This window comes from Antechinus flavipes, chromosome 1, assembly GCF_016432865.1.
Source record: "Antechinus flavipes isolate AdamAnt ecotype Samford, QLD, Australia chromosome 1, AdamAnt_v2, whole genome shotgun sequence".
NCBI lineage: Eukaryota > Metazoa > Chordata > Mammalia > Dasyuromorphia > Dasyuridae > Antechinus > Antechinus flavipes.
In genome coordinates, this window is record NC_067398.1 from 663,473,006 (window position 1) to 663,489,598 (window position 16,593).

At 39.4% G+C, this 16,593-nt stretch overlaps 1 protein-coding gene across 1 annotated transcript in view; it reads left to right on the top strand.

The window, feature by feature from the left end:
* Nucleotides 1-16,593, top strand: part of UNC13A (unc-13 homolog A) — an 89,312-nt gene that overhangs the window by 11,657 nt on the left and 61,062 nt on the right. The window contains exons 2-7 of the mRNA XM_051971987.1: nucleotides 4,374-4,403; nucleotides 5,063-5,162; nucleotides 9,399-9,516; nucleotides 10,147-10,270; nucleotides 15,810-15,883; nucleotides 16,142-16,196. Of these exons, the coding sequence (XP_051827947.1) occupies nucleotides 4,374-4,403; nucleotides 5,063-5,162; nucleotides 9,399-9,516; nucleotides 10,147-10,270; nucleotides 15,810-15,883; nucleotides 16,142-16,196 (501 nt within the window). The remainder of the gene's footprint in view (nucleotides 1-4,373; nucleotides 4,404-5,062; nucleotides 5,163-9,398; nucleotides 9,517-10,146; nucleotides 10,271-15,809; nucleotides 15,884-16,141; nucleotides 16,197-16,593) is intronic.

Here is a 16,593-nt window from a genome sequence, read left to right on the forward strand (position 1 = left end):
AGGGATGTTACCTACTGTATCTTACTGTTCAAGTCAATAGAACTTTATAGTCATTAAAGCAAGTAAGTACTTGCTCAATGATGGGATGCAGGGACCAAAATGAAACATTTCTTTCATCAGGGGCTTAACATTGTGCTTTAGAGAAACAATATGGACATGCAGAAATACTGAAATATGCAAATGTATTGTCAGGAGAGGGAGAACAGTCTCAGGAAAGGCCACATGAAGGAAGCTGCAATTAAACTGATCTTTAATTAAATCTAGGGATTCCAAGAAGAGAGGGAAAAGAAGGACAGCCCATGGAAAGGCACAAAGATGGAAAATGCAATTGTGTGTAACAGAAGTGCAAGAAGGTCAGTTTGGCTGGAATTAAGAACATATGAGAAGTAATGTGAAATCAGCCTAGAAAAATGTTAGAACTAAACTTGGAAGGCACCTAGTAGGTGTTATATAAATACTAAGTGACTGACTGACCAACCGAAGGACTTTAATGCCATAAAAAGAAATTTGTATTTTATTCTAGAGGTAAGAGTGATCCCCTAGAACTTCTTGAGTAGAGGAGTGACAAAGTTAAAGTTGTTCTTTAGGAATATCAATTTGGCAGCTGTGGAGATGGTGAGTTGCAGAAGGGAGTGACTGTTGGCTCTTATTGAACATGAAGCTTCAAATCCTCATTCTGCAGATGGGGAGACTGAGACTCAGCTTGGGGAAGCAGTTATCCAAGGTCACACAGTAAATTTAGTGACAGCCAGCACCAGAAGCCAGGTCTCCTGATTACCCAGTATAGGGCTCTCTCAGAGGCACCACACTGTCTCTGATCATTAGTAAATGGGTGTCGGATGCTGGTGGATCACAGCCATACTAATTACAATGAGATTTAATAATAAGGTGTCTCCAGGCTGCTCATTATCAGCAGGCGGGCCTTGTCTTCTGGCTTCCCTGGGTCCCCCCCATTCCTTTCTCCCTCCTCTTTTCCAGCCCATCCTCCACTTTTCTAGACTCAGACCTCCTCCCAGCGGCTGGCCGCATCACCCACATCCTCCTCTGGCGGCAGCTCAGTTTTATAAATAGCCCTGGAGCGTGTGACTGGGAGCGGCAGTGGGGAGGGGCCACTGAATCTGGCAATAGTCCTGCCAGGGCAGGGCTCTGAGCTTCTCTCCTGGCCTTACCCATTCTAGCTAGCCCTATGATCCTAGGCCAGGGGCAGCAAACTTATTAGTGATGAATGTGGCTGCCCACAGTGCCCCATGGCTGTTTTTCCAGGCCTGTGGAAAGCTAGGGGAAGGGTAAATAGAAGGAGACTGGGTCACTGACTATAAAAGAGCAGGGAAGCAATAAGCATGGAACCTAGGTCGCTGTGTGGGAAATTGTTTTAGACAGTTCTGGGACATTGGATCTTAGATGTCATTTGTTTATTTGTTTTTCTTTTAAATCCTGGAAGAATAGGTAAAGATTATTTTTCAGTTATTTATTCTTTTGTGGATTGTCTAGACTTAAAAAAGTAATGGGGAAGATGTTAATACAGATTGAACTTTAAAAATATGTTGGACATATAGTTGTTAAACAATTACCTGCTCATCCCTATCCAACATATGAGATAGGAATTCTTCCTTCTGCTCATTGAGCCCCTATGCGCTTTCTATGTTTCGATCTTCCCCCATTCCTTGTCCCTCCAGTTGAGACCCCAGTCCTTTCACTGAATATTTATTCCTCAAAGTCATCATCCCTATCAATGATTCTGTTTCCTTTCTAATCTTTCTTTTATCTATTTCTTAGTTTGGGGTTGTCATCTCCTGAGCAAAGCTTGTAGATAGGATGGGAAAGTCATCCCTAATTTGTTGGAAATGAAACAGTTCTAATTAGTCTCTTGAGGAAGGGGTCTACTTTGATTTTGTTTTAGCATTTAACAAAGCATCTTGAATATACTAGACACTTAATAAATGTTTGCTCCATTGAATTTGTTGTATAATCGATGATGCTAGAAGACAACACGTTCTTGCCTTCATAGCACACATTTTAGAATAAATTTTTATTGATATCTTTTGTAATATCACCAGAATTACCCCCAGTATCCCTTCTCTTCCTGTTCTTAGAAAGTCATCCAGTATGAAAAGAGAAGAAAATGATCATTTATTAAACACCTACTATGTAACAGCTATTGTTGTAAGCACTTCACAAATATTATCTTATTGATCCCTAGAACAACTCTCAGAGTAGATAATATTACTACCTCTATTTTTACAATTGAGGAAAACTTGCCCAGAATTACTTAGCTAATGTCTGAGGCTGGATTTGAATCAGATCTTCCCAACTCCAGGACCAGCACTCTATCCATTGCTCCATCTAGTTGTCACATAGTAAATTCCATTTTTAAAGAAAAATGAAAAGAAGACAGAATAGGAAGTGCTAGGAAGCAGCTTGTGCCCCATTATTGAGTTCTTTCTGGCTTCTTAGAAAGGGGAAACGGGGAGACTGGATCCCTTTTATTAAATTAAGTTTTGGATTCCTTTCCAGCTCCCTCCCATTGCCTTACTGGTTGGGAGCAGCAAGGTCAAGGAGCTGTCCCTCGTGCAGTGCTGAAGGCAGTTTGCTTTGGCTTAGGTGACTGCCTCTTTTTGATGCTCCTAGTTTTTTTCCTCTCTCCCCTTCATTTTTCTTTCCTCACACTTCTCTCCCTCTTCTTACCACCACCCACCCATTTCCTTCTTCAGTCTTTACGACTCCAACTTGCATCTGTTCATCTCACTCTCCAGCCACCTGTTGTACTTCCTGTCTTCCTCTATTCATCTTTGCTCTGTGATTCTGTTTCTATTTATCTATTCAACTCATATTTAATTTTGTTTCTTCCATTTCCTGTTTCCTACTCTCTCTACTTTGTAAACTACTTTCATCTTTACTTCCATGAGAAGTTGGAAGACTAGAAAAGATCCCTCTCTCTCTCTACACTCTCTTCCCCTGATGTGAGAGATAAGTTAAGTCATATCTCCCCTGGGACAAAGAGCTGACCTAGCTAAAATCTGTCTCACTTTAACAACGTCTAACCCTAGAAGGCTGAGTTCATGATGTCTATCTGCTCTCTTCCTTCCACCTCCCAACTTTTTCTCTTTGCTCACAACCTCTCTTCATAACTTCCTAGCTTCAATATCTTCAAAAATACATCCATTTCCCCCTCTGTAACACTGTTCCTGGCAGTGAAAAAGGAGCTCCTAGGAAGATCTAGACACTTTCTTTCCATACCCAACCTTTTCTCTTTGCTCATCACCTCTCTTCATAGTTTCCTAGCTTTTAATGTCTTTAGAAATACATCCGTTTTCTTCTCTGTAACACTGTTCCTGGCAATGAAAAGGAAGCCCTTAGGAAAGTCTGGACACTTTCCAGGAATGATTGTATCAGCCCAGTCAGGCCCCCTATTAAACCCCATTCTCCTGCCACTGATGGGAAAGACCTGAGGAATAGAAGTAAGAAATAAGGTGAGGGAGTACGTTTGTCAAGGTATCACAAATCCAAAAGAAGCCTCTAGTCAAGTTACTAAAGCTAAGATCCAGAACATAGAGTTCTGAGGAGGACAAGAATACCAGTGACTCTCCTTTTACCTCTCCCCAAGATAATCTACCACCCTGATAAAAAAAGATAAATACTGATGTTTCTGTCAGTGACAGTGCTTTGATAAATTTCATTGGCAGGAAGCTCCACTGAAGACAAGGTAGAAAATGGGTCAAATCTTCCTTGTCCCCTTAGGTTATTGACATTTTTACCAGCACCCTCTACAATTCATCATGTATTTTTTGCATATCCTATTCTCTCAGGCTTAGAGCTCAGAGGTTGTCTCTGTATTAATTCTTTCTTGTTTTATTCTTTTTAAAGTTTAATCAGATCTCAGAAAAGAAATGGCTGGGCAGGTTTTTCATAAGAGGGAAAGTGAAGGGTGGGGTATTAGAGATGATGGGAGGGGGACATCTGGTACCAAGGGTTAAGGGAATACTTTTTCCTTATCTCTTCTGCTTTCAGCTTATGTTTATCTGTCTTTTCAATAACACTGTCACTTTTTCTCCCTTTCCCTCTCCCCTCTCTCCTTCTCATGCTCTCTTCTCACATATTTTTCTTTCCCATACTCTTGTTTCCATGTTGTTTCATATCTCCTTCCATCTCTTCTCATCATACCCTCTTCTCTCTCCTCTTCTACCCATTTCTCGGTACCCATCTCTTTTTTCATTTCTTCTCATCTCTCCTATCTCTTTTTCTTCTCACCTCTTCACCTCATTTTTTCTTCTGTCTTTTAATTTCCATTTATCTTACTGTCACTTCATCTCCATATTTTTCCCTCTCCCCATTTCTCCCTCTTTTTGCCTCTCCTTTTCTGTCTCTTTCTACAGTCAAAAAAGCCAAGTTTGATGGTGCTCAAGGTAAGTGACCCCCACCTTGTTTTTTATTTTTGTTTTGATAAATCAGGATGAGAATATGTATGAATGACCACTCATTTGGAAGGGTAATATTTAGGGATAGGACGTAGAGTAAAAGGAGAGAGACAGCTCATCTCTTTTCTAACCCTTCCCAAATCCTTTGTAATAAAATAGTGGTTGAGGGTAGATCTAGGATCAGTGGAAGAAAGTTACAGAGGTACTGATTTTGATTCAATGTGAAAGAAAATTTCCTAACAAAGACCTATTTAAAATTGTCTACCTTGATTTGTAATGAATTTCCTGCCACTGGAGAACTTAAAGTTGAGGTTGACTACTCTTCTGGCATTTTGTAGATGGGATTCTTATTCAGATTCAAAAAGGACCAGGTCCCCAACTTTAAGATTATGATTCTACAAGGAACCAGACTCTTGGGCAATAAGCTCTACTTTTATTAATTGAGCTGAGATGGTTTATAGGTGTTTGCGTATATGAGCATGTAGATTGCCTGTATTTCTAATGCTTTCTACATATCCAAAGTCTGTTTGGGGTTGTTCTGGGTAATGGATTTAGGGAGGTTTTAATTGGAGCCACTGAGAGAATCAGAGACCTAGTGGGTCCAACCCTAAAAACCTTTTCACTCTGCCTGCTATCTCTTCCCCCAGAAAAATTCAATACCTACGTGACCCTGAAGGTGCAGAATGTTAAGAGCACCACCATCGCGGTGCGGGGGAACCTGCCATGCTGGGAGCAGGATTTCATGTTGTGAGTATCTAGGGCACTTCAGTAGCCACCCTTATCTATTTATTCAGTTATGAATAATAACAATTATGAAGGGCTGTGGAAGCTGACTCAGAGCACAGGACTGAATGATAATAATAATTACTCAAATAATCATAGCACTTTACAGATCAATTTTCAGTTTACAAAGATTTCCCTTATTCATCTTCTCATTTGGTCCTCAAATAACCCCTGCGAAGTTAGTAGAGTGGGGATCCTTATGCCCATTCCATAGGTGGGCAAGCTAAGAGTCTACCAAGGAACTCATTGGTAGAATGGGACTCACACTTGAGTCCTCTGACTTCAGGTCTAATGCTCTTTTCACTGCACTACCTTATTCAGTTACTTAGGCCTCTATTTTTCAGTCTTTAAAGAAATCTGCCAAATGAGAAGCTGGACCAGCATTCACCAGATTCAATTATGTAGGTTCTACACCCCTCCTCCGCCCCCCCCAAAGCCAGATAGCTTCTCAGAGATGCTAGGATTATTCTTGTTCCCACCTCCTATGGCCATCTGTCCTACCTTGCTATTAAGGTACCAGATTTCTCCAGATCTCTGGCCTTGGGATGGACAATTTTCTTTCTTTCTCCACCTCACTTCATGTAAGATGAGAGTTGGATGGACTTTTCCCACACACACAGGAACCCTTTTCCTGACTCACTAAAGTGTCTTTGTTCAAGTCATTTTCTTTCTCTAAGTCCTAGTTTCCTTATCTATTAACTGGAGAAGGAATTGGACTACATTGAGTATAAGGCCCTTTCCAGTTCCCAATTCTCTTATTTTACCAGCCATTAAAAGGTTAGCAAATAAATCCAAAGTTCAAAACTGGTTAAGTCAAAGCTTACAGTCTTGGAACATGAAAATCTTAGCCCTACATTTTCCTAATGCAATAAGGCTCATTAGCTTTCCTTCTGTTTAAGTTCCCTCAGGTGATTCACAGAGGTACCTGGGTATAATCTTCTTCCATTTTCATCTCTGGCATTGGGTGTGGCATTTATCATTGACTTTTAGTCCCATCTATTTTCCTGGGGCTTCAAGTTGATGAATCAGTTGAGTCACATGTCTGTAATAATGCACATCCTCTTTCCAGGAGATACGCTGACATAATAATAATAGTAATAGTAATAACTTGCATTTCTATAGTAGATTAAGTTACGGCAAGTGTTTTCTTTACAACTTGGCAAGGAAGGAAGGGAATTTAAGTATTATTGTTCCCATTTTATATATGAGGAAAATGAGGTTTCATAATTGACTTACTCAAGATCATATAGCTACATTTATAAATTCATGGGATTTGGAACTGGAAAGGTTGCTAGAAATCACCTATAATTTACAGAAGGTAACTGAGGCTCAAGCAGAAAGCTTACTTGATCAAAATTATACAACTTGGCAGCCTTGTGGGGCAAGTAATAGAGCACTAGACTTGTAATCAGGGAAACCTGAATTCAAATTTGGCCTCAAACACTTGTGTGATCCTTAATATCTGTCTAGCTCAGTTTCCTCATCTGTAAAATGGGAACAATAATAGCCTCTACCTCCCAGAGTGATTGAGAGGATCAGATGAAGTGATATTTGTAAAAGTGCTTTGCCAATCTTACAGTGCTACATGAATGTTAGCCACTATAAAACAAGTCAGTCACAGATCTGAGATTACTACCATGGCCCTAATTTTTATCCCCTACAGTTTACAAAACTCTCCTTATTGTTCTGTGTGAAATGAGTGGTGTAAAAGTCACCAATCCCATTTTACAGAGCATGAAACTGAGGCTCTGGGAGTAGAAGTGACCTGACCAAGATTGCCAGTCTAGGAAGCATTAATTAGAACTCAAACCTAGGTATTTTGGCTCCTAGCCTAGAACTCTTTTCAACATGCCATGACCCTCTCATGGGGAGCCTTTGTTGCTGTGTGGATGCTGGGAAGAGCTGGCTTGAGTCCAGGGCCCAGGATCTGAGGAGTGGAAGAGACTAAGTATAGACCCTTATGACACAGGAAAGTGTGTGGGGAAAAGGGAAAGTGGTGACTGGGAAACCTCTAACTATCTATAGTCTTGGGGGATAGAACAGAATGAACAACAACAAATTCACAAATATTTATTTGAAACCTACTATATACAGAGAACCCTCCTCTTCTCAGGCCTGGGGAAAATTTGAGATTTTGTTAAGGCTAAAATGTAACTTTTGTGGAATATACAACCTGGTAGAGTATGAAAAAGCAAACATAGATGATGAGTGAACTATGATATGATACAGTAGAAAGGTACAGACAAAAGACTATGGGGAACATCATTTTCTTTTTCTTATTGGAGGAAATAGTATTTGAGTTTGTCTTTAAAGGATGGGCAGGAGTTCAATAATGTGAGAGAAAAGAGGGGAAGAGAAGGAAGGAGAGAAGGAGGGAAGGAAGAAATGAGAGAGACAGAGAGAGAGAGAGAAAGAAGGACAGAAAGAGATTCAGAAAAAGAGAGGGACAGAGACAAAAAAAGAGAAACACAGAAAGATAGAGAAAGATAAAGAAAGGGAGGGAGGGAGAGACAGAAAGAGAGAAAGGAGAGAAAAAGGAGAGAGAGAAACAGAGAGACAGAGAGAGGGAGGGAGGGAGGGAGAGAAGAAGGAAGAGAGAGAGAGAGAGAGAGAGAGAGAGAGAGAGAGAGAGAGAGAGAGAGAGAGAGAGAGAAAAAGGAGAGAGAGAGACAGAGAGAGAGAGAGAGAAGAGAGAGAGAGGAGAGAGAAGAGAGAAAGGAGAGAGAGAGAGAAGAGAGAAAGGAGAGAAAGGAGAGAGGGAAAAAGGAGAGAGGAGAGAGAGAGAGAGAGAGAGAGAGAGAGAGAGAGAGAGAAGAGAGAGAGAGAGAGAAGAGAGAGAGAAAGAGAGAGAGAGAGAGAGAGAGAGAGAGAGAGAGAGAGAGAGAGACTGACTGAGATTTCAGGAATAGGAAACAGAATAAGCAAATCCAGTTCCATTCAATTCAATAAGCATTTATCAAATGAATGAATGACTCAATAAGAAAGCATTTATATAGTGCTTACTATGTGCCAAGTACCAAGGATATAAATAGACATAGAATCAGTCCTTGCTCCCAAGGACCTCATATTCTAATTGAGAGAGTGAGGGTGGAGAGGAGACAACAGATATAAGAGACTTCAGCTTCAGGACAAATGGGAAGGGCTGAAAGTCCTTGGGAAGCAGCTGATGGGAAAGAGATAAAATCTAGAGGTTGTCCATCTTATCGGGAAGGACCTCATCTCCCACTATTGGGAGGGGGGATTTTTAGTTCCCTTCTCCAGTGGTGGGGATAAGAAGTGTCAACTTAACAACAATAATTATTATTATCATTCAGCGGTGCAAAGTTGGAGTAGACATCCCAGAGCATTCCCTGATCAGCCACAGTTGGACACACCATAACTCAACTCTAACATAGTGATATCATTTTGGTCTTCTTCAAGAACAAAGAACAACAACCAACCAAACAATTATCATTACTGTCATTTATAACATTTTACAATTTGCAAAGCACTTTACATGTAAGCTCATGCAAATAATAGCCCTTTAAAGTAGGTGATGTCCCCATTATACAGATGACAAAACTGAGACTGAGAGAGTAAGTAACTTGCCTAGGATGACAAGGCTAGTTAGTGTCTGAGGCTGGATCCAAACTCAGTTCTTTCTGACTTCAAGTCCAACATTCTATTCATTGTATCTCCTGGTTGCTTCTGGATCCTTCATCCAGGATTAGGGAAGGGGCAAAATTGTTAGAGGAGGAGGATACTCCAAAGCAATTGCTCTTGCCAAACTTGCTCCCTAGTATCCTGCTAGATTATGGATGGCTTGGGTTGGGAAGAGGAGAGTAAAAAGATAGCTGTATAGCTAAATGACCTCTAATGTCCTCTCCAGCTCTAAATAAGAATATTTGAGATTGATTTGACATTTTAAGAGTTTCAAAATTTTATATACTTACTCACACACAGAGTTAAATGACTTGAGTATACTGAGGACTTGATGACTCTAGGCACAGTTGCCTATGGTAGGTGCTATTAATTGTTAGAATATAAATGACCTGCTGAGCAGCACATAGCTGGTGTCTGAACCTGGATGTAAACTCAAGTCAGGTGGATTCCCACCCTGGTATTTTATTTACTGTATTTCATAACTACCTTATATTCTCATTTCTGGCTATGGGTCTATGAATGATTGCTCTCCCGCTTTCCTTCTGCCTCTTCTGACAGTGAAATTAATCGCCTGGACCTTGGCTTGACAGTGGAAGTTTGGAATAAAGGGCTCATATGGGACACCATGGTGGGCACTGTATGGATTCCCCTCCGGACCATTCGACAGTCTAATGAGGTGAGCACAAGGGATGGGGGATGGACAGCAGCAATGAACTATTTATTGAATAAATGTTCAGGATGGGGAAGGAGGCAGGATAGTAGCAGGAGGGAATGGTCAAAGGTGGTGCTTACAGATTTGGAAGCAAGACCAGGGCTTACCAGCCAGGCTTCCTGAAGGAGGTATTCCAGAGCCGGGGATAGTTCCTGCCTGATCTTTCTTATAGAATTCTCTTCTTTCCCCAAAATAGACCATAAAGAAAGTGGTAGTGTAATTTTTTGTTCTTTATTCTTCTTCCTGGCCACAAACCTAATTGCATCATTCCTACCCAGAGCCCTAATGCTGCTGTGATTCCCCTTTGCCTGCCCCCCCCCCCAAATGGATGCAGTAGTTTTCTTAAAATAATATTGTATTTTAATGTCTAGTGATGGGGACTGGCTGAGATAGTGCACAGTAGAAGGATACCAAAAAAGTTACAATGAGCATTAATTAAGGAAGGAGGGCAAGGGTATCTGCCACATGGTGGTCCTACCCACCTGCAGCAACATTTTACCTTAATACTAGTTTTAATGTTTTGATGTTCTCTTTTCCCGCAACCCTCTTCTTCCTCTGACCACTTCTGGATTTGATGGGGGTTTCCTTTATCAGGAGGGCCCTGGTGAATGGCTCACCCTAGACTCTCAAGTCATCATGACAGACAATGAAATCTGTGGTACTAAGGACCCCACCTTCCATCGAATTCTCCTGGATACCCGCTTTGAACTGCCCTTGGGTAAGTGCTGGTAGCAGAACTTAGAACCTACTAGTCAAAGGAGAGTCCCCAGAGTTTTCCTCAAGCCAAACTCTGTCCCCTTTCCCTCCACTGAGACTTTCAAGGATCTGACTCATGTCTAACATTTTATATGAAGGAAACTATATTCCATGTGGACATTCATAAAGAATACAATGTAGGGCATTTGGTTGAGGTTCAATGAAAAGAGAACAGACATGATATTATGATAAGAGCATATTATAGATTGCTTGGCCAGAAGGAAGAAATGGAAGATGATTTCTATAAGCAGACCATAAGGAGGAATTATATAATTGTGTTGAGTGACTTCAGCTATAGCTAAAGTTCTTTGCTGAAAGCTAAATAGTTGAAAACAGGCATGTGAACCTAATTTTGACCAATCAGGAGCATTTGGAAACCAAAGTTGACCTTGGGAGAATGTTAAAATTTGTAATAGGTGAAACAAAGCATTGTCTGGTAGGTTTCTTATGTATGGGATAATGGAATTCAGAATTCAAAGAAAGGATAGGTAGGATTATAAGATTCTTCAGGGGAAGTTAGCTCAAGAGGGATAAGATATTTTGAAGAAAGAAATTCTGACCACATAAAGCAAAATGATCTTCATATGAAATAAAAGAGTGAATTGCCTTGAGACCACTGAAAGGCCATTCTCCAAGTCAGATTTAAAGACACCTGAAGAAGAGATCCAGGGCAAATGATAGAGAATGAGTATAAACTATATCATGGTTCTTTAAGGATAGTGTTAGCCACACTAAATCCCAGAATGAGCTAAGACAGGTGTTGAATGCTAAGGAAAATAACATGGTCCTTCAAATAGAGTCTAAGCTTAACATGCCTCAACAACATAATAAGGGGGTCAAAACAGTTAATGTTATCCTTTGTTGTTGTTGAGTCATTTAAGTTGTTCCTAACTCTCCATGAGCCCATCTGAGGTTTTCTTGGCAAAGATACTGGAGAGATTTATCATTTCCTTATCCAGCACATTTTATAGGCAAACAGGATTAAGTGACTAGCTCAGGGTCTCCCAGCTGGGTTTGAACTCAGGTCCTCTTGATCCCAGGGCCAGCACTTTACCCACTGCACTAACTAGCTGCCCACTGTATTTCTACTTTGCCATTAAAAATACATGGTGTCTAGAATGGAGGCAGGGAAGACACCCATTGTGCTCTGTTCTAATCATAGCATATATGGAAATTGTGTGCTATTCTGAGTAGCACATTTTAGGAAAATTATTGATGAGCTAGAATGTGTCCAAGATAGGAAAGGAAATGGAAACGCTGAAATATGAACATGAAGGAATAGGGAATGAAGGAAAGATTTGGAGGGACATGATTACTGTCTTCAAGTATTTAAAGGACTGTCATGTGTCAGGACTTGTTAACTTTGAACCTGCCAAAGTATAGAATGAGGAACAAGCAATTGGTACATATATATATATAAGCATCAAACTCAGTATAAGGGGAAAAAACTGCTTAACAATTAGAGCTGATTAAATGAAGAATGGGATCCTTTTAGAGGTAGTGAGTTTCCTTTTATTCAAGGATTTCAAGTAGAAGGTAAATAACTAGTTTTTAAGAATGTGATCATAATGATTGCCATTCAGCTATGGATTAGTCTGTATGACCTCTAAAGTTCTGTCTCTCTCTTAGATGCTAAGATTCTGTAAGAATCTCTGTTTTGGGAGTCCTTCTCCTATGCCAAGCCATGTTCCTTTGTCTTTTTACCTTGAAATAGAACCAAGAAATTCTGAGTTCTGATAAAGTTCTGCAAGTTGGTCCCTAGCAACTAAATATTTTTCCTAAATATTTAGAACATCAAAAAAAGCATTCCTCTTCATGCCCCTTACTGATTTTCCTACTTGCAGGGGTATCTAACCTGGGGGCCATGGAGTAAAAAAATGAGTAATTATATTTCAACATAATTGGATCATTTTGTAATTCTGTGTATTTTATTTTATGCATTTCAAAACATAATCCTGCTCTGCTTTCTGCAAAGTATATGTATACTTTGCAATGTTCTATTTTCCTTTGGGTTACTGGCAATTTTTAGATCGTGATACTTGAAGTCATATAGCACTGTGGTTAAACTGTCAATGTTTAAAAAGATGGATGTTTTCAGCCTGGGATCACTGAATGCAATGAACAACTTCAAAAATGCTGCCCAGTCTACTCTGATCTTTAGTCAAATTTATTGTCCATTTGCCATGTTTATCCCAGGTTTATACACAAATGAACTAACTCAATGGGCTACCCATCCAAATGCTTCTTGTCATCTGGATAACTTGAATTCTTTATCCACTTAGCTTTTTGTGTGTAGACAAGTTAGTCTTTTCTCTTCTGATGGCCCATGGCAATCACTTTAGGAGGTCCTTTAATATCTGGGATTGATTCCATTAGCACCATGTAAAATAGGAATACCTGGAAATCCTTGCAATCAATTGGGAGTCCTTCTTCCATTTAACCTTCAGAGGACATCAGCAAACACATTTGTCAAGTATATTTTTCTCTGTTTTATACCTAACTTGCTTAACAATTTAATTCCAGGGCACATGTCATAATAGAAATAATTCTATATTGGAAACCAAGATACCTTGGTTTAAATTCCATTTTAGATACCTATTTTCTGTATCTGCTGTTTCCTCATCTATAAAACAGGAATAATTATTCTTTAAAAACCTAAAGGCTTATGGGAAAGACCCTTTAAAAACCTTAATAGTGGTATATAAATGTGAATTATTATAATCCAATAAACACTTATTAAGGACTTACTGATATTCAGAGAATCATTAAATAAAATTATTTCCGTGATGATAACTCTTGAATAATCTTAACCTATACATGGGAAATATTTTGTTGAAGAGAACCTTAAGGGATAATTTTTGTTCTATCCAGTAAAATGCTTTTATTAATTTATTTTGGGGGCAGTAATCAACAAACAGTAAACAAAATGGGATTTTGTATTTTCTACACATTTTGGGGGCAGTTATATGGTACAGTAGATAAAGTTCTGGATTTGGAGTTAAGAACACTCAGCTTCCTGAGTTCAGATCCATCCTCAGACACTTAAATAGCTGTGTGATGCTTGGCAAATCACTTAATTCTGTTTATCTCAGTTCTTTTATCCATGAAGTAATCTGAAGAAGGAAATATCTAACCATTCCAGTATCTTTGTCAAGAAAATCCTAAATGGGGTCTTTAAGAGTCAGATATGACTGAACAACAATAACAAAAATATCTTTCATGTGTGGCTATGAAGATGTGGTATAATATGGAAATTTGGTTGTAGAAATCTATTATTTCTTTCTTATATTCTCACCCAGGATACTCTCAACATCTATGGAGGCCATTCTTACAAAGTTTTTAATGTAGATGGGAAAGAAAAGTATTGATTAATGGTTTCTAGTATCTTTTCAATCAACAATGCTTTTTTCCTCATTCTTTTGGAAAAGCCATTTCTTTTGGAAATTCCTCACCTTTGCAATATCTTTAAAATTGATTCTTTCATGCTTTAAAAATATCACCTCCATATGGACTTCTTGTGCATTTGGTTAGGTAAAGCTGTTCTCACTTCTCAAGTGCCAGTTCTGCTTCCACTTTGAGTGCTGATGTGGCAGAGTCTATATATGGTGATTCTACTGTTATTTGTAATGCAAATAAATTATATAGAAATGCTGGCAAGTGTTATATTTCATATCTATTGTTGACTTTCCCATTTCAGCTATAAATATTTTCAAGATTATGGGGCTTTGTTGGATCCTACACCAATTATTTGGAGCTTTGTTTTCCCATTCACTACTTTTCACTCTTCCCTAAAGCAATACTGTGAAAAATCTTCCATCCTCCTTTTTTCCATGATGTTTTGCAAATGAGCAATTGTTGTACTCTAAAATGGTGTGGCCTTTCTTTTAATACCTCTTTGGTTGGCAGGAATCAGTGCTTGCTAGCTGAATTGCTTTTTGGGTTCTTTTGGTCTCCTAGTTATTGTGACTTATATTTCTTAAACTTTTCTAAGAAATAATGATATAGAATTCTATAGAAATAATGATCCAATATCTTTATTTTTTCATTTTGGGAAGATTATAAGAACATATGGTTATAGCTATCTATTATTGGAAGAGGACTTAGAGACAATAGTTTATCTTAATAGGTGAGTTGGAATGGTTATAATTACTACAACTATCTTCACATTAACCTCCCTGCCTATGCTCGTCAAAAAATTGCAACTTGAAATGAACAACTATAACATGAAATAATCTTTCTTGTCCTTGAATGTATTATGAAACCAACTCCACTAGCAATTTTATTTGCCTTTCTGAGGGAAACTTAAAAGCCAGATTTCCATTAATCTGCAACTTTTGGATGTCATTTAATATATAAACAATCTAAATGTGGATATGGTTCAATTACTCCAGGAATGGATCAACTCATGGGTCATTTGACAAAGATCTTACATTTAGAGTATCAGTGTTTAAAATGGTTATAAACAACTTAAAAATGATAAGATTCTCAATACCCTCTACTTTCTTTTCAATCACTTCATCCTAGTTATTATTTGTTTATTTATTTTGCTGAGGCAATTGGGGTTAAGTGACTTGCCCAGGGTCACACAGCTAGGACGTGTTAAATGTTTGAGGCCAGATTTGAATTCAGGTCCTCCTGACTTTAGGACTGGTGCTGTATTCACTGCTCCACCTAGCTGCCCCATTCTACTCTAGTTATTACTGAAGGAGAATCAAAGGCCATTTTATATTTTTATCTGTTCTAATGTATTACCAGATTCAAAGAATTCATCATCTAATAACCAATGTATTGATAATGTGAATATTTGTACTAATTTGGGCCAGTTCTTGGATTGGATTGTCTTATTGCTAGGACCATTCCCCAAAGTCTTTTCTGTTTAGTAGGAACTGTCAAAGTTTATAATTTTCTGGCAAAATCCTCTGGCTCACCTCTATACCATAATGACTGAAGATGGAGACTTTTGTAGAGGACCTACTTTGAAGGTAGAAGAAGCAGAAATGGGGAGTTGAAGAGAGAGGAGAAAAGAAGAGGAGAGTAAAGGAGAGGAGAGAAAAAGAGAGAGGAGGAGAGGAGAGAAGAGAAGAGGAGAGGAGAGGAAGGGAGACAGAAGAGAAGGAAGAAGACCTGCAGGATGCTTCAATCTTCTCCTGCTCATTCCTTCCAGGAACTAAATTTGCTGCCATGCTGCTGCCTAATTAATGCCAATGATGAGCTGCTCCTAATGATGAATTGCTTCTTCCCTTGGCCATCCATCACTAAGAATACCTGTAGGAGAAGATGCTTTCTCTCTCTCACTTTTTTCTTCCTCTCCTCCCTCCTCTTTTCCTTTCTCCCCATGTTTCTCCCTTCTCTCCTTGCATCCTTCTCCATCAACCTTTGTTTTGGAACAACTTGTTTTTCTCTCCCATATTTCAATCCATGTCCCATGGAGTCAAAGCCAGTGGGAGGTTTAGGGACTTGGGACTTCCTGCTGGGCTGACAGATGTGATTTTGATTTTCAGACATCCCTGAGGAAGAGGCTCGGTATTGGGCAAAGAAGCTGGAACAGTTAAATGCTATGAGGGACCAGGATGATGTGAGTAGTCATTAGCATGATGCCCAGATTCTGCTTGCCCCAACACATGGCTATCTCAAATCCATTGGGTGCCCAGATTCTTTTTCTTGATGGGGGAGAGTGGGGTAAGACAGACCTGTTGTTGAGTGAGCTAGAGCATTCTTCCTTTAAGCTGGGGAGGTAGTGGTAAATTTGGGTTTTACATTTCTGACTTAGGGCTGCATAAAATCCTCTGCTCTCCCCTGAGTTCCCTTCCCCCATTCTCTCTTCTTTCTTAAGTATTCATTCCAAGAAGAACAGGACAAGCCTCTTCCAGTCCCCAGCTCCCAGTGTTGTAAGTACTGCTCTCTTCCTTTCCTGGCCCTAAACAGTGTGAGCCTTCCCTGAGGCAGAGAGAACAATTGAGGGAAGCATATCCTCTGACTGCCTTATTGCCCATCCTCCTGCCTGGGTTTGGTGCCATCTGGAGTTTGGGTTTTTGATGTCTTCTGAGATATAGTTTTTTGGCTTTGATCCCTCCTGGCATCCCTTGATGTGTTGTCTCTTCACAATACAAGGAGCTAGGCTTACTCAGGTCTGATTCCCCTTGCAGATCCTATGGGATTCACTTCTCTGAGATAAAAAATAAAATAAAATAATAAAAGAATCCAGTAAAACACTAGTGACTTCCACCTTTGAACTTCAACTCACCCAATTTTGAATTTAACTACTACCAGATTCAAATTCTGTTT